The 20,608-nt window shown below is 38.1% G+C and overlaps 1 protein-coding gene across 3 annotated transcripts in view; it reads left to right on the top strand.

Moving 5' to 3' along the window:
• Positions 1-1,259: 1,259 nt before the first annotated feature.
• KMT2E (lysine methyltransferase 2E (inactive)) overlaps positions 1,260-20,608 on the top strand; it is a 58,367-nt gene continuing 39,018 nt past the window's right edge. The window contains exons 1-2 of one of the 3 annotated variants that reach the window (XM_034062769.1): positions 1,260-1,574; positions 18,387-18,571. In XM_034062769.1, coding sequence (XP_033918660.1) covers positions 18,501-18,571 — 71 coding nt within the window. In that variant the 5' untranslated portion in view covers positions 1,260-1,574; positions 18,387-18,500. The remainder of the gene's footprint in view (positions 1,575-18,386; positions 18,572-20,608) is intronic. The other 2 variants (XM_034062768.1, XM_031048302.2) reach the window with 2 other exon arrangements.

The following is a 20,608-nucleotide window of genomic DNA, read 5'->3' as shown; positions in this document are numbered from 1 at the left end:
CCAAACTCTCTGCCCAAGGTGTGTGGGGGACGCTAGTCTATGGCGCTGCTAATTGCTTCTCCAGTCACCCGATTGTGGCGGCTCCATCGAGACACAGTAAGAGCTGCCAGCCCAGCTTTTATCTGGTGCCCCGAGTTTGCGCACTGAAGGAAGCTCGCTCAGCCCCTGGTGGGCGTCGAACGAAACCCCAGCCACCGCCTCCCCTCCCTCAATCAGCCATGTCGCTGGAGGGGCTGAAGCCAGGCAGGGTGGCGTGCGGGCAGAACGGGAGCGGGTGGAAAGAGGAGCTCGGTACAAACAGCGGAGGCTGCGTCTGTTCTGAAACGCTGAGGCGAGCTTCTCGCCTCGCCAGCTCCCGCTGGTCCGGATGAAAGCAGACCATACCTGCTCCCCGAGTGCCGTTCCCTGAAGGGGAAACGGGGCTCGTTCACTGCTCCTCTCATTCCCTGCAGAAACGAAAGCGCCTTCAGCTAGTGCTGCCCCACTTTAAGAAAAGCAGCTCTCACTTGCCTTATATGCAAGCCTTGAGCACTTCGGGAAAAATTCTCAGCCTAAAGTGCCTGACAGGAGAAATTCGGTCAAAACCTCAAAGCTCCCGCTCCATCCCCTTTCTCGCCCCTCTTCTCCGCCCCTCAAGCAAGTTCCTCTGCCTGTGTGAGATCCGGCGGGTCTGCCCGGCTTTTCGCGTACTTTGTTACTCCTCAGGTTGAGACTCATGAAGGATTGGTACGCTGAGAGCAACGACGGTTGTGAGGAGGAAGCCGGAGGTGGGGAGGGGGAGCAGGCGAGGAGGGAGCTCTGGCGTTTGTGCCTCAGAGCGCGCAGTTCTGAGTCAGACGTTCTCCCGCCCTCGTTCGGTCCCACAACAGCCTGGGACAGAGCCCGCGCCCCTCCCCCGTCTGCGTCTGCCGTCTGCGCCTCCGGGGCTGCGGATCGCCCCCGGCACCAGCCCCAGCTGCAGCTGCCCCTCCTCTCCTCTGCTGCTTCCCTCCTTACAGCCCCCCTGCCCAGCCCCTGGCGCAGTCTGGTGTCTCGGCCGCGCCCAGACTGCTCGGGACGCCCAGCGTAACATGCAAAGCGCGGTTGCAAAATGGACACTGAGGGCTCGGCGGGCATAAGCTGCGCTCCAAGCCCATAAGCAAAATGGCGGCGATTTGGCTTCGCCTTGGTAACCCTGCCCCTGCCAGGCGGGGCGGGTGAGCCCCGTGCAGGGGGAGGGAGGGGAGAGCGGACGCCATTTTCCCAGAGAGAGGCAGTGACATAGAAGGGAGCGTAGGAGGCTGAAAGGAGGGAGACACGGGAGCAGCGGCGGCAGCGGGGTTTGTACACAGGTCCCAAGGCAAAGGCGCTTCCGAGCTGGTCCCCGTAGCGTTCTATGCACTGAGTTAGGTTTGGGGGGGAGGGGGGGTCTCCTCTTTCCTTTCTTTTCTTTTTCTTTCTTTTACTAGAGCCTGCTGAGGGTTCAGTCCTACCTAGGATAGGGACATCCGCAGTGGGGCTGTTGCATTGTTTTGGTTGGGATAGAAAAGGGGCTCAGCTGAGGGGTCCTGCTGCCTGGCCTGTGACAATTACAGGTGAGTCTTCGGTTATTACCAGCATATTCTGTTGTGGGTGCTTTGGGGAGGGGGGATGGCAAAAAGGGAGTGAAATGCGACGGGAGTGTATCATTAACCTCGGTGCGAGTATAACTCTTTCCCACCCTGAAATATTTTTAAATTCTGCTTAAGTTGCCTTGAATTTATTTTTTCTTTTGTGAGGTTTGGTTAAAAAATGGCAGGCTGTCGCTATATCTTGTGAATATGGCGGGTTACTGTAACTGGAGGAGCTGAGGAGAATTTTTTGGCAGTTACGCCAGATTTATGCATTATGATCGGAAAAGGAGCCAGAAGAGGCTATTATGTGACAACGTACGCTTCCTTAAACTGGTGGTTCTCAGACTGGGTTTATGTGTTATTGGGACTGCGTATTGAGTTCTGCTGAAGCTTATGGGAAACCTTTTTCTCCATCCTGTATTTTTTTGCTTTGTGGTACTAAAATGGCTCATTATAGGCCTAATCTCTCTGCCTTCCACACCCCCGCCTCCTTTCCTCCCTCCCTGCTAATATCTCCTCTCGTGGTGTAACCTGGACGAACGGAAAGCAGTCCTCAAGAGTTTCTGTGCCAATTTAAAAGGGGATCACTCTCTCCACCCCCTTTCTTGAGGGTGTAAGTAGTTATATTGGTGCATCCCTTCCTCTCTTCAGTTTCTGCAGCCAGCGTTCACGTTCTTTGGGTGGCTCATTTCAGTCTCTTTCCTAAAGAGATAAATATTGGTGGGACAGACACTTGCTGCAGACATAGGGCAGGGGAAACAAACGGTTCACTGTGTAGTACTAAATAGGGTAGAGAAACATAATATAGTCTGATTATAAACGTCCTGTATTCCCCCATGCTCAGCCATTGGGGAATGTGCGGTGGCTAAAAAGCCCTGAGGTCCCTAAAATGGTACAGACTACGTGTCGTTGAAAGCAGAAGTTTAGTACTGCATCTAGATATAGGAATGTTTTAGCCTGTTTATTTACAGTACCTTAAAGGAGTAATAATGAAAGGTTTTTGTTATTCAGGGCTCAGATTAGAGAAAACAGAGAGATATCCATGGCTGTACTTCCAGTGCATGATTAATTGGCTGTCGTTGCTATACTTTAAAGTAACTTTACCAAAAATGTGGAGCAATATTTTTAATTTCCCTCTTTTGTCCTTTAGAGATTCTAAAAATGGCGGCCTCAGGCTGATGTTGTGGTAATCTAATCAGCTCGGGTCCTCCACACCCCATGCAGTGCGTTTGTCTGCAGCATATTAGAGTCTTATTATCTTCAAATGAAAAGACTTCGTTCAAATAATGTACAAAATGTCTCTTGACTTTACTCCGATTTAAAAATGCTGTGTTCCAGCTGATTAATTTTATTGGTTATGTGTGTGAAAGGCAAGTGAACGAGACCACTCTTGTCGGGGAAATGGGGGGTGGAAAGAGGCAACAGAGTGAAGCAGCTTCTTTGAGGGGCGTGTATAGGTTGCTGTAAGGTAGTATGTATGTCGGTTTAACAATTTGGAAAAGCTCCTGTGTTTGTGAAGGATACTATACATCTGTCCATCCTATTAACGACATAAAAGCATAATATTTATCAAAATAACTACTGGATTAAGATCACTAAAACAGTCAGTTAATTCTTTGTGGAATCAGATTTGTGAACGTCATTCACCTTCCAGGAAATACCTTTACTGGCCATCAGGGTAGTAATTCCATGTATTGATAGTTCAAGAATACTAAAAGAACTTTATACTTACAGGAATAATCCGTGTGAGATGATAAACTGTTACTTTATTAAGACGCGGATATTTTTCTGCCACCATAATCTTGGTATAATGTTTATTTCCCCTTTCATTTATTTTGTATATTGCTGTGTAAATCACATACGTGGTAATATACATACAAATACCGAGGGAAAGTGCCGTTCTTAACCTCTATTTTTTTTTCCTAAATGAAATATGAACCTTTTAGTATCACCACTATAAATATGTTTGAGTGGGGGGAGGGGAGGTCACAAGGATTTATTATTTGGTAGTTGGTGTAGTGTATTCCGATACAAACTATAGAGGCTGCAAAGTGGATGTTCTAAGCAACAACAACGACAAAAAAATGTACTGTTTTGTGTGCACCTTTTTAAAATCTTGTCCTTGGTTTAATGAGGTACAAATTCCTATTCTAGTATAGCTTTGGAACTTTCTGGATTTAAACAATCGAAAGTGAGGTATTGAAATGGCAAAGCTACCTTCAATCTCTAAAGAATTTTAATTTAGATATCATTTGGAAGCACTGACGTGTGGTTTAAACTATACCTGGAGTTGAACAATAAGATAGTAAGACTTTTAGAGTGTTGTTAATGCATGCCTTTCATGTGTTTTGAGGCCAAAGGCTGAGCAATTTCAACCACCAAGTGATGCATTAATAGTCTAGTAATGTATGCTCCCATCCTACCTCCCTTGTTTGTATAGATTTTGTTTTAATAAACCATGTTTTACTCTGTTTATTAAAAAGTATGTTAATAGCTTTCTAAGCAGCATATCTGTGGGCCTTTTTGGAAACCTTTTGCCTGTTTCTTTCCCTAGGTTTAAAGTTTCTGTTCTTATGACTAACTCTTTTTAAACATGATTTAGAGGGCTACACAGTTCTGCAGACCAACTTCATGGCCTCAGTCATGTTCTCAGTCAGACATCTAACTCAAGATCAAGATTAAAATAAGTTTGTACAGTTTACAAAAAGTGTTCATGAGGTGGGGAGGGGGGAGGTGGTGAAATAAACCCAAAGATTTAAACCCTTATGCACAAGTTTTACTGCTTACCTTACAGATTGCAAATTTATGCACTAAGAACCTCTTGGAATTTTGAGATCTTCCAGGGTTTTCCTGTATGAGTTTTAGTGAGTCAGTTTGCCTTTGTGACTCAGTTTCTCCATTTGTAGAAACAAATCTGTGATTGTTTTAAGGAGACAATGTTACAAAGGAAATTCTACCTTAAAAAAAAAAACAAACAAAACAACTCCATTGATGTTGATATGTTAAAGTATATTCATAAAAATAAAATACATCCCCCAAAAAACCCCCTAATAGTTCTTGAAAGAGGAAGACAGACATTTCTGGCTTACAAACACGGTGTTACAAATGCAGTAATACAGGCTGCAGTTCTGAAACCACTTATGTATCTTTAAGCTTTTCATATCTGAAGGAAAAATCTCCTTAAATGTCACTTAGCCTTTTGGGTGAGCTTTTTTTGCCATCTGGGAAACATAGGGGAAATAATGCTGTGTTTTTAGACTATATCTAGGGAAAGTTTTTCTTAGCTTTACAATTCACGATTACTTTTAAAAGTTGCATTGCCTCATCTTTGGTACAGTTTCAGCACACAAAATTGTTAATATTCCATTGGAGAGCAACAGAAGTACAGAAATTGATGTCACACTGAAAGGTGTAATGTCTCTAGTCCTGATCTCACATTTAAGGGCAGTCTAATTTTGTGTGCATGCTAATACTCATTTTAGGAAGAATCATTTGTGGGACCTAGTTAAGGAGTGGTGTATGTAATTGTAGAATTGTGGCATTGTTCTAAACAAATAATAGTAAGTGAAGGTTTAATGAAAGTATTTTGTTGGTTTTGTATAACATTCTAACAAAATTGCATGGGAGGGGATAGATTAGTGAAGATATAGAATAAAACTCCATTCAGACTTCTGGAAAAATGCTAAAGAAATCCATGTATGTTATTGGCCTTGTGACTTCCATACAAACGAGCATTTGTGAATCTCTCAAAAAGCAAATTTTGTTGGACAGTGTTTTTGGAACAGGTACAGTGTTTAAATGTTTCCACTGTGCAAACAGTAGTTTTAATTTATTGCTGTGAATGAAACTTAAGGCATCTCTGGGGAGAAAAAAAAAAGTTCCAGCATATGTAAAATGTGGATTAACAGAGAGAAAAAAAACCAAAACAAAAACCAAACCCCAAGTTTTTAGTTTTTTCCAAATTCTGGGTCAGTTAAAATACTAATCGTAGTGGGTTTTTGAATGGTGCAAGATGAGTATTTCTAGCTACACTGGTTTTCACATTTTCTTCCTAACCAAAGAATCACACCCACAAAAGTTAATCTAATCTTTGAGGAGCCAAAATTCTGCTCATGACCTTCCTACTACAGAAAACCTGCTATAGTTTTCAGAGACAAAACTATTGCTACCTTTAAGGCATAACAAACAAGTAATATAAAAGAAACCTGGTCAAGGTTTTATGTACTTGCTAGGAGATAATGAGGTTATTTTTATTTCCTCTTACAAATCTTATTGTGATATTAATGAGACAGACAAGATTTGAAGCTTTGCTGGTTGACTGAAAATTTTAACAGTTAAGGTTATCTGTAAGCCTTTGAAGAAAATTCTGTTGTACAGAGTATTTTTTTAATGTGTCTGACCTAAGTGTTCTTTTTATTTTTAAAATGAAAATATTTGGCAGGAACTACAGTAAGTCACAGTGCCTGCTCAAATTACGTGTTTCAGAAGTACAAATGAAGAATATATTGAAGTAGCACACAGATTATATCCTGTGCAAGTAAAATGTGCATGTTAGTTTTACATGTTTTATTGGAAGAGTGCTATGTCTCCTTCCATGTGATAGTTCATACACTGCTTAGATGGAGATATACTATTGTAAAACTTAGATGAGCTTTGCAAGGGACCAGTTTTGCAAATCAGGCTAAGTATGGAAATGACAAAATAATGTTGATCCTAGTTTTAGTATTTAGTTCTAAGTAAACATTTTCAGTAGGTGTAGATGTTTAAACTTCATAGTGAAGGCTCAGGTTTATAGAAGCTTTTTATTTGATTCTCATGTGTTGTGTTTTGTGCTGTGTTTTATGCCATCGTAGTCTGGGTAATCATTCACTTTTATATCATTATCTCAAAAAAAAATTGCCATCAAGTTCAAAGACAGGGTGATAAGACTAGGTTTTAATGACACTGTTGTACTTTATATTACAACTTAAGAGGAAGGACCTGTAATCTCTTATCCATTGTTGGTTATTTCATCAGTCATAGAAAGTAACGAACTAATATCCTGTATTTACAAAGTGAAAATTTTACATATATACAGGATGGTAGGTTTCTATCTTTTACCCTGAAGAGCTCTGAATATTTAATTTGGTTTGGTGTTTGTTGCTCTTGACTCTTTTAACTTGACTAAATCTAAATATGCTTTTTTTCTTTAGCAGTAGGTGATGCTTTTAACTTGAGTGGACAAAATGAACTCCCTAATTAGTGTGGTTATAATGGGGCTGTGTTAAAAACTGTATCACAAGACAGATAACATTCGAAGTCTAGACAGTTAATCCTGTCTTAACTGTTGGTTTAAGAAAACTTTTCAAATGAGGATTTTTTTTTTTAGTAGGTTCTGCTTAAACTGAAGGCAAAGACTTGAGAATTACAGCAACTTTATTTATAACTTTTTTGAGGAAGATATTGAGAGATTACGCTACTTGTTTGGTTTCTGAACCAGTTTCTAGAACTAAGAAAGAAATGTGGATACTTATATATATAACTGATGAACAATACAGTAGTTATTTTACTAGTTATAATGCTCCTCCCTGATGTTCTTTCGCAAGTAATATAGCTACTTTTTTTGCTTAGGATAGAAGGGTAACTACACATCATGGGAATCTTATTTAATATTATTATGCAGCATTTTTATGAATTACTGTAGAGTTGGTGTTGTTTATTATGTTAGTTCTCCTGTCTCCTACTCTGCAATCACATCTTCTGTACTGGAAGACAAATAAAAGGCAAACTCTGCATCTTTTCTTCTTCTGCATGGCATTAATGTTGAAAGTTATAAGCTGTGTTTTGTGCTTCCATTGCTGGGCAGAATTTCTTGGTTATGTTTATTGTAAGATGATGTATTTCATGTCTTTGTTATTACAATTAAAAATACATACTGAGATCTCCCTTGAAAACTCAAAGGTATAAATTTACAAATGCATAGAATCTTTTAATTTCTTAGAATGACTCAATGTTGCTAAATAATAGCAGTTGAAAAGGAATTTTTTTTTTCTTGGAAGTGGGAAGGATCTTCTGATCTTAAACTTCTGTATTTTTTTTGGCTGTCCTTGAACATGACATAGTCCCTTCCATCTGTTTCCTCACCCCTTCTAGCCCTCTTCCTCACAAAATCTTAGTAAAGAGCCTTGGAATATTGTCAAGTTGTTACCAAGAAATATAGTACAGGTTGAACTGTGGTTAAAATTACATAAGAGTTCTTCCAACTGCTAGAAAGAATTAAATTTCTGTTTGAAAAAGTGCAAAATTCCAACTTGCTTGTGTTTAGATTCCTAGGCCTAACTAACAATTACGTGAATGTCTGCAAACTGCTTTCACAAGTAATAGTAGAAGTGCTGTTGTGCTATTAATGTAGGTCACATGCCACTGATAAAACATAAAAACATATCAGAAATTTGCTTACCTGAAATGTCAGACTTCAAATAAGCCAAAAGATTTACTTCTTGTGTAGCAGGTAGCTAGTAATTACAATAGACTCCCATGCCTTAATTAGCAGCATAGAAAAAAATAAATGTATTATTTTATTTGATTGCATGAAGCCAGCAAAATATTTAGATTATTGAAGGCAATACCAATATGTATTTGTAGTCACATTTCCCCCCAAAAGCCTTGTCCTTGGGAGGAATATTGGGCCTTAGAATTTAGACTTCTAAGTAACTGAATCACCATGAGGTATGCTGTTACCTTTAATAAAAGAAGAAATAGCCTTTATGGAGTATTCTTACCGAATATGGACTGTATGTACTTGGGAGAAACACTTTATATTTTGAAATGTTTGTAAAAATAACTTTCAGTAACAGGAGTAAATAATGTTTTCTCAGAGAATTGGTAAGTCATATATAGGCATTTTGTGTAAGTTTAATCATCAGTTCTGTACCACTTTGTGGTAGATAGACCCAAATGTTTGCAGTAAAACAGCTGATACAAAGACTGACTTAAGTCCAGATGTTTCTAATGAGAAACTACTTTATTTTCTTAACCTTTGAATTTCTATTTAAAGGAGTTTTGCATCTCAGAGTGATGTGGTGTAATACACTAAAGTTTGGTAGCTAGTACCAAGCAATAAGCAATATTGGAATGAAAAAGTATCCTTTTCTCTTACTCTTCATGTGTTCTACTTGTCTTGTATTTTGCAGTTTGTTGACTCTCTTACTCAAATAATAACTTCTGAATGGTTAGGCCTTTTTGTGTGTGGTTTAAGAAGTATGGCAGGTGCTTGCAAAATTAGAGACATCAAGTCATTGGCAGTTAATTTTCAATTTTGGGAATTGCTTTCTGTAAATAAAAATCTGCAAATCTTTAATATGTTATTCTGTATAATCTTGCTTACTGTTTCTCTGATCTTTCTATTCAATTAACTAATTCTTGTTCCTTCTATAACTGCATTTACCTTTATTTCTGTTCTACCACTCATTCTTTTTCTTTTCCTAGTCTCATTTTTTGTCTAACTTCCACTGAGAGAAGAAAAGGAGGAGTGAAGAGAGAGAAGAGGTAAGGGGAAGTCATCCAAGTTTTAATGGACTGGCATAAATATCCAAGGAAGAGAGAGTGCTTTCCATTACTACTTAGGAATACACAACAGCAGTACTCTTGGGGCAGATAGTAAAGGGAAGATAGCCTATGGCCAGTGGAAACTAGCTCTTCTGTGTGGCAGGAACTTTACTGCTGAGTGATTCTAGGTTTATACTTATAAGGGCAGCTTGCTTTCCACTCGGTGTAATGCATATGATGTGTATACTGAAGAATTGATACTTACATGGTGGAAACTTGAGGGGTTTTGTGCATGAATCTTTGATACCATGGAGGAGGCAGGGTTTCTTTCATCTTTGTTCTAGATCCCAAACTCAAGACCAGTTCATGAAGTTTGCCTGTTGTTCCAGACCTGACTGAGGTCTTTGTTGAATGTGAAGTCCTGTATTTATTGTATCAGGATGTTTGTAATTTTGCTAATGAACTCGTTACTTCACCATACTTGATCTTACTCTATATTGGCTCTGGATTAAAAAAAAAGTATGAGAAGGAGCCATACACTGTAGTAGTTTGGCTGTAATGGCTGTGTTTCTTAGGTTAGTCTAATGAGCCCTAGGTCTCTGTCATTGCAGCCAATAACTTACAAAAGACCAAAAAACCCAACAAACCCACTACCAAAATTTGATAGAAATAGGAAATTGGTGCCCCTGAAATCTCTGAAACTTAATGAAAATCCAGAAGTCGATGAAAAAGGGCTATGCGCAGTCTTCTGGGAGAAGCATGGAGAAGCAGCATAACAGTTTTAGGCACCTGTTATGTGTAACTCCAAACCAGCCATAGCAGGTATTTTATTGTGGTTTTGTTTTTTTTTTAATTGGCTGATGGGGCCGTGAGGAGGAGGTGAGATGGACCTGACTGCTAACAGTGTTGGTCAGTGTGAGTGACATAGGTTGTTGAGGGGCTTGTGGCAGAGGCTAGGACCAGGTGATAATGTGATGAGGAAGATGCTGCTATGAGAGGGATATAGAGGACATTAGGTCAGTGGGCATTTTAGAACACAAACTACAAATACAAAAGAAACCAGATTTTTTTAGAACAAGTTGTGTCTCCTGTGTGATTAAAAGTAGTCCTAATGTGTATATTGTATTTGAATGTGCTTACTATCTTATTTTTACCTATTATCCTGTTTCAGCTCGGCACAAATTTGAAGTAGACTGCTAATTTATCTGCTAGGTTGCCATAGAAAGCAGCAAACAGTAGCAAAGGTCTGAATTTGGGCTTACAACTGTTTCTAAGCCTGTGCACTTCATACTGCAACTGCAGTGGTGTAACATTTGGAAGTTGGAGATCCCTCCTAATCTCTTGCCAGAATCTGTACTATGGTGGAACGTGTTGAGGGAAGCAGAGAAAGAACTTCCTTGTGTGCAAGATTAGCTGGTTATTCATGTATTATGCTTCTAGGTCTGATTAAAGAAAGATGTTTTATCTCCTTAGAAACAAGCAGCAATAAATAAATATTCAGATTACTTTGATGTATGTATTTATGCTACATATATATACACTGCATATATGTTTTCTAGATTTGTGTGTTAATACATATGTATACATATATATGCACACAGTGCGCAGAACAGTTCACCATTTGAAGGATATCTGGAGTATAGCATTAAAATGTCAGTTTCTATCACTAGTTTTCCAAATAACCTAACTATTGTATGGAAAAGACAGGAGTGCTCAGAGCAGTACTGGAAAGCAATACACAGGGTTTTAGTAAAATCTTCTTACTGTTTTCCTCTCTTTTCTCCCTGTAAACTCCTTCCCTCCATTAGGAAAAAATAATAAAAAAAAAATGTTGGCAAGGAAGCCAGGTGGAAAGCTCGGTTTGTTGGCTCTGTGACAGTTGAAGACAGGACTTTTCAGACTGGATTTGTGGACTGCAACACACTATATTGATAGGTGCATTTTTACTTGGGTTTCTCCTGTATAGATTGTGCTAGGGCATAGGTGTATCGACTTTTCTTAGGTCCATTCTTGTGTATTTCTTTGTGGGAAGGGTGGTTCCCATGACTACAGGTTAGAATTGTTGGCCTGTAAATCTGAAGGAGGGCATGACAAGAATTGCTTCTGCTAATGATTGCAAAATGTATATGCATGTATGATGTAACTGGGGGGAGGCAAGAGGAGAATATTTAGATTTTTTGTGCTCAAAAAAGGGTAACTTAGGCATAGAAGATGTTTTTAAGTGTTTGTCCTTTATATTTTGTTTCTCCCTTCTTCAGTGTATATAGTAGGCTTGATATGGTATCTCAATTTTAAGGTACATAAATGCATTCCTGTTTGCTGTATCAAGTATCAGTACTTCAAATACATTCTTACTTACCTTCCTTTATAAAAAAAAAGTATTTTTAAGGGGAAGGAAGGCAGCAGCACACCTCGTAGACCATACTTCCTGATGTGGTAAGAAGATCGAACAGAATACTACCTTTTGGTCATCTGTCTCTGTTACCTAAGATGACTTGTATGAGCCACTGACGCCAAGATCAGCAGGAGTCAGGAGAGGTGTTAAAGCAGTAGTATGAGCTTGGAAGTCTTTCTGTCTTTCCTTCCTATGTTGACATGGGAAACTGTAGTTAGTTTCAGAGTGAATCCTGTATGGTTCTCTGGATCCAACCTGGACCCACAGTAGCATAAATTTTCTACTGGGAGCGAAAGGAAGTTGGAGTTTTGGTTTGGGCTTAATGCTGTGTGAGTACTGGTAGGTTATTTTTATATTCAAATTGACTTGAAGCTACAGCCAGATTAGCATCATGTGCTGGTTGAACTGAAATATCTTGCTTGACTCAAGACTGTCATGTGACTAGTTTGTGTATTTTACATCTGAATCATTTTTATCTGTAAATCTGATAAATTCTGTGCCCTTCCTCTGTCCATGTACAAGTGGAAAATGGACTGTACAAATCACTTTGTTTCAGCAATTTCATGTGCTTGTTCCAGTAAGCTTCAGGCTAATTCTTTTAGATTTGTGCACATCCCTTAAAAATGAGTCTTGTATATGTGTATACTGTGTGTACTCTGTATTCTGACACTTAGATACTGCTCCAGGAAATAGTTACTTTTTTTGTTTTGTTTTGTTTTCCTGTATTTAAAGGATGTGAGGCAGTGGGATTACTGGTACCCTTAGTTTAGCAGACATAGCAAAAAGAGGACCTTTTCTGTACTTGTTCTCGGGTGTTTAAACATGGGGTAAACTGCCTGTTTCTCTTAGTTGGGAAACACAAGCTATAACTTTTCAGATGTTCAGGAGTGATAATTATTCTCAGTTACTCAGTTCACTAAATATGGGTAAATTATCACTTTAACCTTTTCCATGTTTGTATCTTGTGTATAGACTTTGAAGATGCGGAGTAGGCATAGTATAGTTATGGTAATCTTGATTTATCTTGTAATTGTCAGCAGGTGGTGACTGAGAGGCAGTTGCTAGAAAAAATTTTGAAGAACTTCAGCTGTATATTGAAGTCTAAAAACAGGAACAAAAAGTCTCAGTATTTTTGTAATACGTAGTGATGTGAGAAAGTCAAACTGATTTAGTGATCAACTTTGCAAAATTAGTGTAGTGCTTTGCAGGAAAAATTTGAGCTAAAAAAGAACTTAATGGTAAACATAATTTCACTGTTGTCCCTTTATAAATTAGAAAACAATGTGGTGTTGCACCTTGTTTTGAGTTCTGTTCCTAACTTTCATAGTGGATTTTTTCCCTAACTGCTAGATGCTTTTTGTCTTCAGTATCTAGCACATGACAGTAGAATGCAGAAATTGATTTATGGGGAAGGAAAGACAAGGAACAATGACAGTCTGTGTAAAATCTGTCAGATGTACTACAAAGAATAGTAAAACCAGATTTCTCTCCCCCTCCTCCCCCTTGTTTTCTTGTAATGTTAGGGGTAAATCTGAATTCTAAAAAAGCCCTAAGCAAACAAAATACCCCACCTTATTGTAGTAAGTATATGATATTACCTTGGTACATTATTTTTTGCACAGGTTTTTTATCATTAAGGCAGAAATGTTGTTACTGGTGCTGCCACAACCTCTTATCTTTGATTGTTATGAAGCTTTGCATCCCCATATGAGAACTTTAGTATTCTTGCACCTACTGAATAGATTATAACAGCCTGCTTAGTCCTATTTCCTCTTCCTCTCCCTTAAAAAAGGTTAAATATCTTGCAGAGGTGAGCTACCAGTATAGCATATAACCGTGTGAGTTGTACTGTTTCCGGTACTGTTTGGTTTCTTCTGGCTTGAAAAATGTGCTTCATGGTTAATAAAAATAAAGGTAAGTCAGAGTTTTCTGATAAGATTTATATTGATACTTTCTATTTGAATGTAAGAGTACTTACATTTACATGGCAACTCAGTTTCTGAATCTATTAAAAAAAAGTAAGTAGTTAAGTGTTTTAAAAGATTAGTTTTCCTGCCTTAGGAAGAAAACCCCAAAACCCCATAAAAAACCCCAACAAAAAAACAAAGCAAAGAAAGTGACATGGAAAATGCCATGGAAGAATTTCTCTGGGCTCTTGACACTTAGAGGATGATTGATAGCTAGGATTATGAAACCTTGTTGGAGTCATCTGGACAGTCTGGCTAGACTTCAAGTTCTTATTTTTCTGTCTAGGTGATCTGTCATCTGCTCATTTCCTGAAACTGTTCTATATATCTTTTGATGGTCCTACAAGAAGCAAGTGGAAGGAGGGGAAAAAAGACGTGCTGATAAAGTAGGCCTGGAGTGCCATTCTGCCAGCATCTGATTATAGCAACTGGATTTCATTTTGAATGTTTGGACTCTGTAGCATTAGGCTCAAAAACAGAGGTGTAATTTCAGGAGATAACACATTCACTTTCTGATTCAAGAGCTGAGCCCTTTATATTTTGGTTTGTTCTTTGTTTTTTTTTCCCTCCATGTACTAGGGAAAAAGTGAAGTTTTTAGTTCTCCTGTCACACAATTGATCTTAAAAGGACATGGCAGAAAGGAAGCATGTGGTCTTTGTTAGACCACAGAATAATGTTGTATAAGTGGAATACCTCAGGGATAATATGTAAGTTATTTTCTCTTGTTTAATGCATAAATGATGTTTGTTGTACAAAGCCACACATCAATAATCTGGAATGTATTGTGCTCTTACACTTCTGTTGCTAGAGCACAGTTAATCTAAAAAAGTTGTTCTAGTATCATAAACGCAGAGGATCATGAGAAATGGGTGAGGCTTCAAATGTTTTAGACTAGATATGGCTGTTAAGTCAGAAAGCTCCTGGGTATTCTCTAGAGACAACAGGAACTGCCATAGAAGATGTAAACTAATGTGATTGAATGGTAAAGTGTGATAGGCTCCTTGCAGGAGGTTGATCTTGCATAAGATAAAAGCTTTAACCAGGTTGAACAAAAGTGGTTTGATGTGTGTTTTTGGTTTTGTTCTCCCCTCCCTTCACCCCGATAAAAATCGTATTATTAGGGCAAGATAAGCCTTTTAACTGCCATTAAATAAAAGCAGAATTTCTTCAAATAAGGAATTTGTTTTCATACAATAAAGCAGTGCTGGTAGGATGATAATGAAGAAAATTTGATGAATCTAAGAAATTGCCAAAATTCTGTCAAAGCTTACAGTGTATTGTCAGTAAAAGAGGAGAGTGGGCCCTAACAAAATTGGGGGGCCTCTACTGTTGAGACTGAGGTATGGTAGATGGGCTGCTTTGCCCAAAAAAGTGGTGATCATTGGACCAGAAGTTTTTATATAGTGTCTTTGAACCATATGACCCTAAAATTAAATGGACGAACCAGTGTGGTCTAATTTTCAAATTCATGTACTGCTTGAAGAAAGACTTTATGTAAACAGTAAGGTGTGTATAATCTGCTTGGGTTGTAGGCAGACTTCTCTAGCACCCTTCAACCTGGCCAATTATTTAGATGAAATGCACCTATGGGAACAGTTTCTTAAAGGCCATGGGTGACAGATTGTCAGAGTTGTGAAAGAATAATGATTTGAAGTAGATAGGTACTTGAAGAAACTGGAAAGTGCTGTATTATGATAGCAGGTAGTATTTTTATGACTCATCTAAATACCAAGCTTCAAAGGATAAGCAATCACTTTTAAGATGGGTAAGGAAGAAAGATCCCCAATGGTTACCTTATTTTCTGTTCTGAACTTTCCAATTTTTGTAGTATAATCCAGTAAAAATGTTGGGAATATTTTACTGTGTCATTACAAGGTTTTCTTCATCCCAAATCTGACATCACTGGTGAGTTCATGGTTGGATGGCCTGTAAGATCACAGTTCTGTTAATAAGTAGTCATCGTATAATGAATTTATTCTGGGTCTTCCCTGTCGCCATTGTGGGAATTTGTTGAGGATTGCTATTAATAAATAATGAGCTGTGTTTGTTTGAGTTAATTTGTCTATGTAGTTATTGTGAGCTGGAGACTGCCTTCTTTCCTCTTAACTCTAGGCAGAGGAAGAGCATTTGAGGGTTTTGTGCTTCTGTGAACGTGGTGAAGACCTGGAAACTTATGGTGGTAAAAAATAGTGAGGTGGTATTAAAATCATATTCTGCTTCCTTTTATTTGAAGCAACTTCTCTTTAACACTGTTTGGCAAAATAAATTCTAATTCAAGTTTCTGATTTTATTCTGTATAGATTAGTCTCAGAATTTTTGAGTGAATTCTGACTAAGGCTTAATGTCATATTTCAGTTGCTTGCGGGAAGAAGAAGTTTATCTTGGCTTTGTATCCCTTCCCTTTTTTTTTTCCTTCTGTACAAGAGTGGTGATGCATTTGCTTGGTCAGAGATTATGGCATTATTTATGCCATACATTAGCTATTAATTTTCTGTCTATACACAGCTCTAAAAACGTACACACAGTGCTGTTCTTTTCCTCCACATTACTTAAAAGATCCAAACAAATTTCACGTGATTCTCAGATTTGGTAACCACATCTTTCTGTGTTGACAGTGAAGGCCACTTGAATATACCGGGTAGTCTTACTTACATAGGTTTGCAGATGTCATAGCCTGTGAGGCAGCTGTCTAAGGCAGATTCTTCACTTCCATCAGCCTCCCAGGCATTTTTTCCTACATTAATTTCCAATTGTTACTTTACCTGGTCAGAAGTGTTTGAAGAACATTCAATTAGAAAAAAATTTCCACCACCAAAATCAGTTTTAAGTGCGAGAAACATCTTAAGTGAGGGTCATGGTCCCAGCAGTGATGTCCATGATGGCTTTTAGACCTACTTGGGAACACATAAAAACTGATTTTCAGATTTATGTAATAGCAAGTATAAAGTCTGTTACGGTGATGATTTATTTAGCGGAGGTGCAGATGGCATTGGAACAACCCTTAACCTGTGATAATGTGGTGGTCTAAGACGATGATTTCCTTTCAGTTATTGGGGTAGGCATTAATATAATTTTTCTACTTTTTTAGGAGAGCAGAATGGTAAGTTGATGTTCTCTGTAAGCTGTAGATGAGGGTATTCAGGGATCTATTCTGAGTAAACTGTGGTGTCAGAATGGGTGATCACTTAAATTGTAAACAGGTGCTTGTGATTTCTTTTATGTTTGCTACTAATAATATACTATACCTGCTTTTGGCTTAACAGACTTTTCTTCCTGCATATTCTTGAAAATTGCGTGATTTCCCCTTAACTTTATGTGTAGCTGATGACACAATTTGACATTTGTGGTATCTGATAGGAAAATGCTCAGTGTTTAAATGAGAAAAATGAGATAACCCAATGGCCTCATTACTTTCCAGTTGATTGTATTTGGTGACTTGTGTAATGGGACCAAGACAGAACTTCTGCTGTCTAGAGGGAGAATGAGGTTTAGGCACTTCAGAGCATGCCAAGATGCTTGATGTTAATTTTTTAAGCTTCAATAGTGACATAAATTTTAAGAAGTTAGATGACTTGCTGCAAGCTTGTACCTTAGAGATGCCTTGTAGATGCTACTGCATCATCCTGAAGATACTGACTTTACCAAAAAAAGACACAAATTCAGATTTAAGTCCACAATGCTTGTCTAATTTCCCTTTTGTAAGTGCCCCATTTTTCACTGCAGGCTTGTTAGGTGTTTTTTTTTCTTGGCAATCTAGTGTTTTGCAAGGATGAGTGTGTTAAGATATGTTAATTTCAAAACTGCTGGGCTTTTGGAAACTTCAGCTAAGATACTATGCTTTGTCAGATGGAAGAAGTGTATTTCTTAGGCACTGTATGTGCTTCATTGCAGAGTGGTCTGTGTTCTTGAAATTCTGACGTTCTGGGAGGAGTTTGCATTTGCGCATTATGCAGCTATTGAAGTTTGGGGATATTCTGCTTCAATTGCTTAGTAACTTGTGGATTAGTCTATAAAGGTGCATTAGTTTACCAGTCTGTGAATAGGGACAGCTGAGATGCTGTGTATATCTCTCTTAGACTTGGTTGGGTGTTCTCTCCTGCTCGATGAGTGAGAGACAAGGAGTAACTGGCATAGAGGTAGGATTGTTGTGTTCGCTTTTGACAGTCAAGTGAATTGCAGCTTTGCTCTACAATCAAAAGCTGCTACGGATGCTTTTCAGTTTACTACTTTAAAAAAAACCACTTCTAGCAGTGGCACCCAGTGGGTATAGTATCTTCTGATGATGTTCTATTAAAATGGGATGGAAGTTGTTTTCTGTTACTATTGCGAATCATTAGAATGATTTTGGTTTTTAAAAAATACTGAATGGAAGTTATGACATTGTTTCTTTTGAAATCCTTGGTATTAGGACTTAAAGTTGTGTGGGTTTCTTTGTTTTTTTTCTTTATTTTGTTGTTTCTAAGTGCAAAACAAAAGTGAACAATGCTAAGAAATACTTGAAAAATTCTGTAACCAGGTTTCTATTGAAAGGTATAGCAACTAGGCTCTGTCAGCACAGAGCAGTAAGCAAATGTACTTTGCATTCAGTGAGTCTGCCATAAAGTGAGTCTTTGTCACCTCGGTTAATGTGATGATTTTATTTTCTTTCATTCACTAAATTTTTTTTTTGTCAGTTTGTAATATTAAGTTCAATCTTTAAGATCATCAAGCTCTTAAGTGTATTTGAAGTTAACTTTTGAAGAAGATAGAATGTTTTCCTTTTGCTTGTGTAAAATAAAACTGGTGAGATCATTGTGACAGATAAAAGTGATTATTTTGTTAAAAAACATGTGAAGTAAAATGTCCTGGCTTTAAAGCGAACTGACTCAATCTTCTGCTTTCTTTCATTGTTTTTATTTTAACAGGGTTTGTGGATGCACTTAGATGTTTGCAATGAGCACTGTGGCTGGCATGCCCCAGTGTTTTGGATACCAATGCATAGGACTCCGTAGTAATCGAATTTATCAGAAACGAACGTCATGAGCATAGTGATCCCGTTGGGGGTTGACACAGCAGATACTTCTTATTTGGAAATGGCTGCAGGCTCAGAGTAAGTATGTGAAGATAAGTTGTAAGTTTTCTTAATATTTCTTTTCTTCTGCTGCTGCTGTACTTTTTTGCATGCAGGTGAAAGAGAAGCTTTAGGTGTCTCCTTAGTTTTACTGAATCTTAGATTATTTAAGAATAAAATGACAGTTACTAATTTAGTCAGTTTGTTACTCCTCAGGAGGAGCAGAGAAGCCAAAGTGTTCTACAGATGCGTATTTTCCTTGCTTATCAGACAAAGAAATATAGATACTACCTCACTTGCTTTTCATACTTAAAATACTTTGCTTAGCTGAATTGTCTAATACTATGTTTTTCCCAAATTTTTATGTTGAAAAGTTAGTAGAAATTTACTTGTTAATAATTGAAGTTAGTGATTGGTTATTAAGGATTACAAAGAGCTAATGAAATCCTGAATTCAGGAAACCTTCTTTACATGAAATAAGTGTGGTGAATTTCTGGGATTAGGGGGTTTTGAGGGGAAGTTGTAGGGTTTTGTTTGTTTTGGCAAGGAGTTGTTAGTGTTTCTGGGGGGTTGTTTTTTTGTGTTGTGTTTTTCTCTCTAGTACTGTCTGAATCTCTAGAGTATGGATAGGCTAGGACTTAGGTATTGTTGATCTCTGACTGGAGATTTTTCCTGTCGAACACCTTTGTGTACATTACTGACTTATCTGTGGAATGTTACGAGAAGAGAAATAGCATTTTGGATAACTTGACTGTTGAAGACGTAAAAGACCGAGGTGGTGGTGTACTTTCATCACTGCACATAGGTACCTTGCCTTATTGAGCCCTGTACATTTCAGAATAGTATCTGGTTTTGATTGTTTTTTTGTTTGTGGGGTTTGTTTGGTTTTTGTTTTATTTTCTCTGTTGCTTTTGTATTAGTAGAATATATGACAGGTGAGTGTTTTTGGAAGAGATAGGTGTCAAAAAATACTATAAAAAGAATTTGTGTAATCCACGGTTAATTTTCTGTACTTCTTTGCATATGCATGCAGAAAAAGCACACCACTTTGTTTCTTACATCTATTAAAATACTAAATTGATCATACGTTAAATTGAGTTTTAGTATGTTTGGGTTGGGTTTTTTTTGTTCTGTTTTTTAACCACTTGAGATGCTGGTACTCTGCCTTACTCAGGGCCTTTGTATAGTAATGTTAAAGATTCTCCTTATCTTGGGTTACCACAAAAATGCATTTGCTTGTTTCAGAAGCTGAAACAATGGATTAGACTTCCTTTACATACATGCTTAAAATCTTTCAGAAATAGGAAATATGCTTCCTAAAATGGTCATTCATTTAACAGGTGCAATAAATAACTAAAATTTTAATACCTCATTCTCTTTGAGAGTGGGCTAAGTAATACTACTCTGTTTATGAGGCTAACGGCTTTCCTTCAAAACTAAAGCATTATGCACTGCAAGCAGAACTCTTGAGCAGCTTTTTAAAAGGATGTTTCTCTCATCTGAAGAAAACCAAGAATATGCAGTTTAAAGCTTCTTGTCACATAAAACTTCTAAAGCTGTTCTGTTCATCTCTTGTATCATGAGCACTAGTTTCTTTGCAGAAAGTTTTTTACCTTGAGTGACCCATTCACAGCTCTCTCTTCATTATCTTTTTCTGTGGTTTTCTTCTATGTTTAGAGAAGGTCATGATTCCCAAGGTTGCTGACATTCCTTACACACACAGAATGCTATGCTGAAATTAAAATAAATATAGTTGTTAGCATAAACAAGATAGAGTTCTCAGTGTGGTGTTTGCTTGATATTGCAGCATGGCAGCCCAGTTAGAAGCTACTTTTTTTTTTCAGATGTTAAGTGACTGTTAGCAATTAGATTAATTCTTGTCATCTCTGCATTACTTAATGCTGAAAAATGTGTAGTTGTGTGAATCGACTTACACTCGTTTAAAAGCCGTGTCACTGTCTGAAGTGTGACACAAGGGTGTCTCTCTGACCTACCATCTTACACAGTTGTAAACCTCTTCTGTCACCATGGATGTGATTTGTATGTGTTTTGTACATTTTCTGCCAGAGAATAGCA

This window comes from Melopsittacus undulatus, chromosome 5, assembly GCF_012275295.1.
Source record: "Melopsittacus undulatus isolate bMelUnd1 chromosome 5, bMelUnd1.mat.Z, whole genome shotgun sequence".
In the NCBI taxonomy this organism is placed as follows: Eukaryota; Metazoa; Chordata; class Aves; order Psittaciformes; family Psittaculidae; genus Melopsittacus; species Melopsittacus undulatus.
This window is presented reverse-complemented; position numbering and strand designations above follow the sequence as displayed.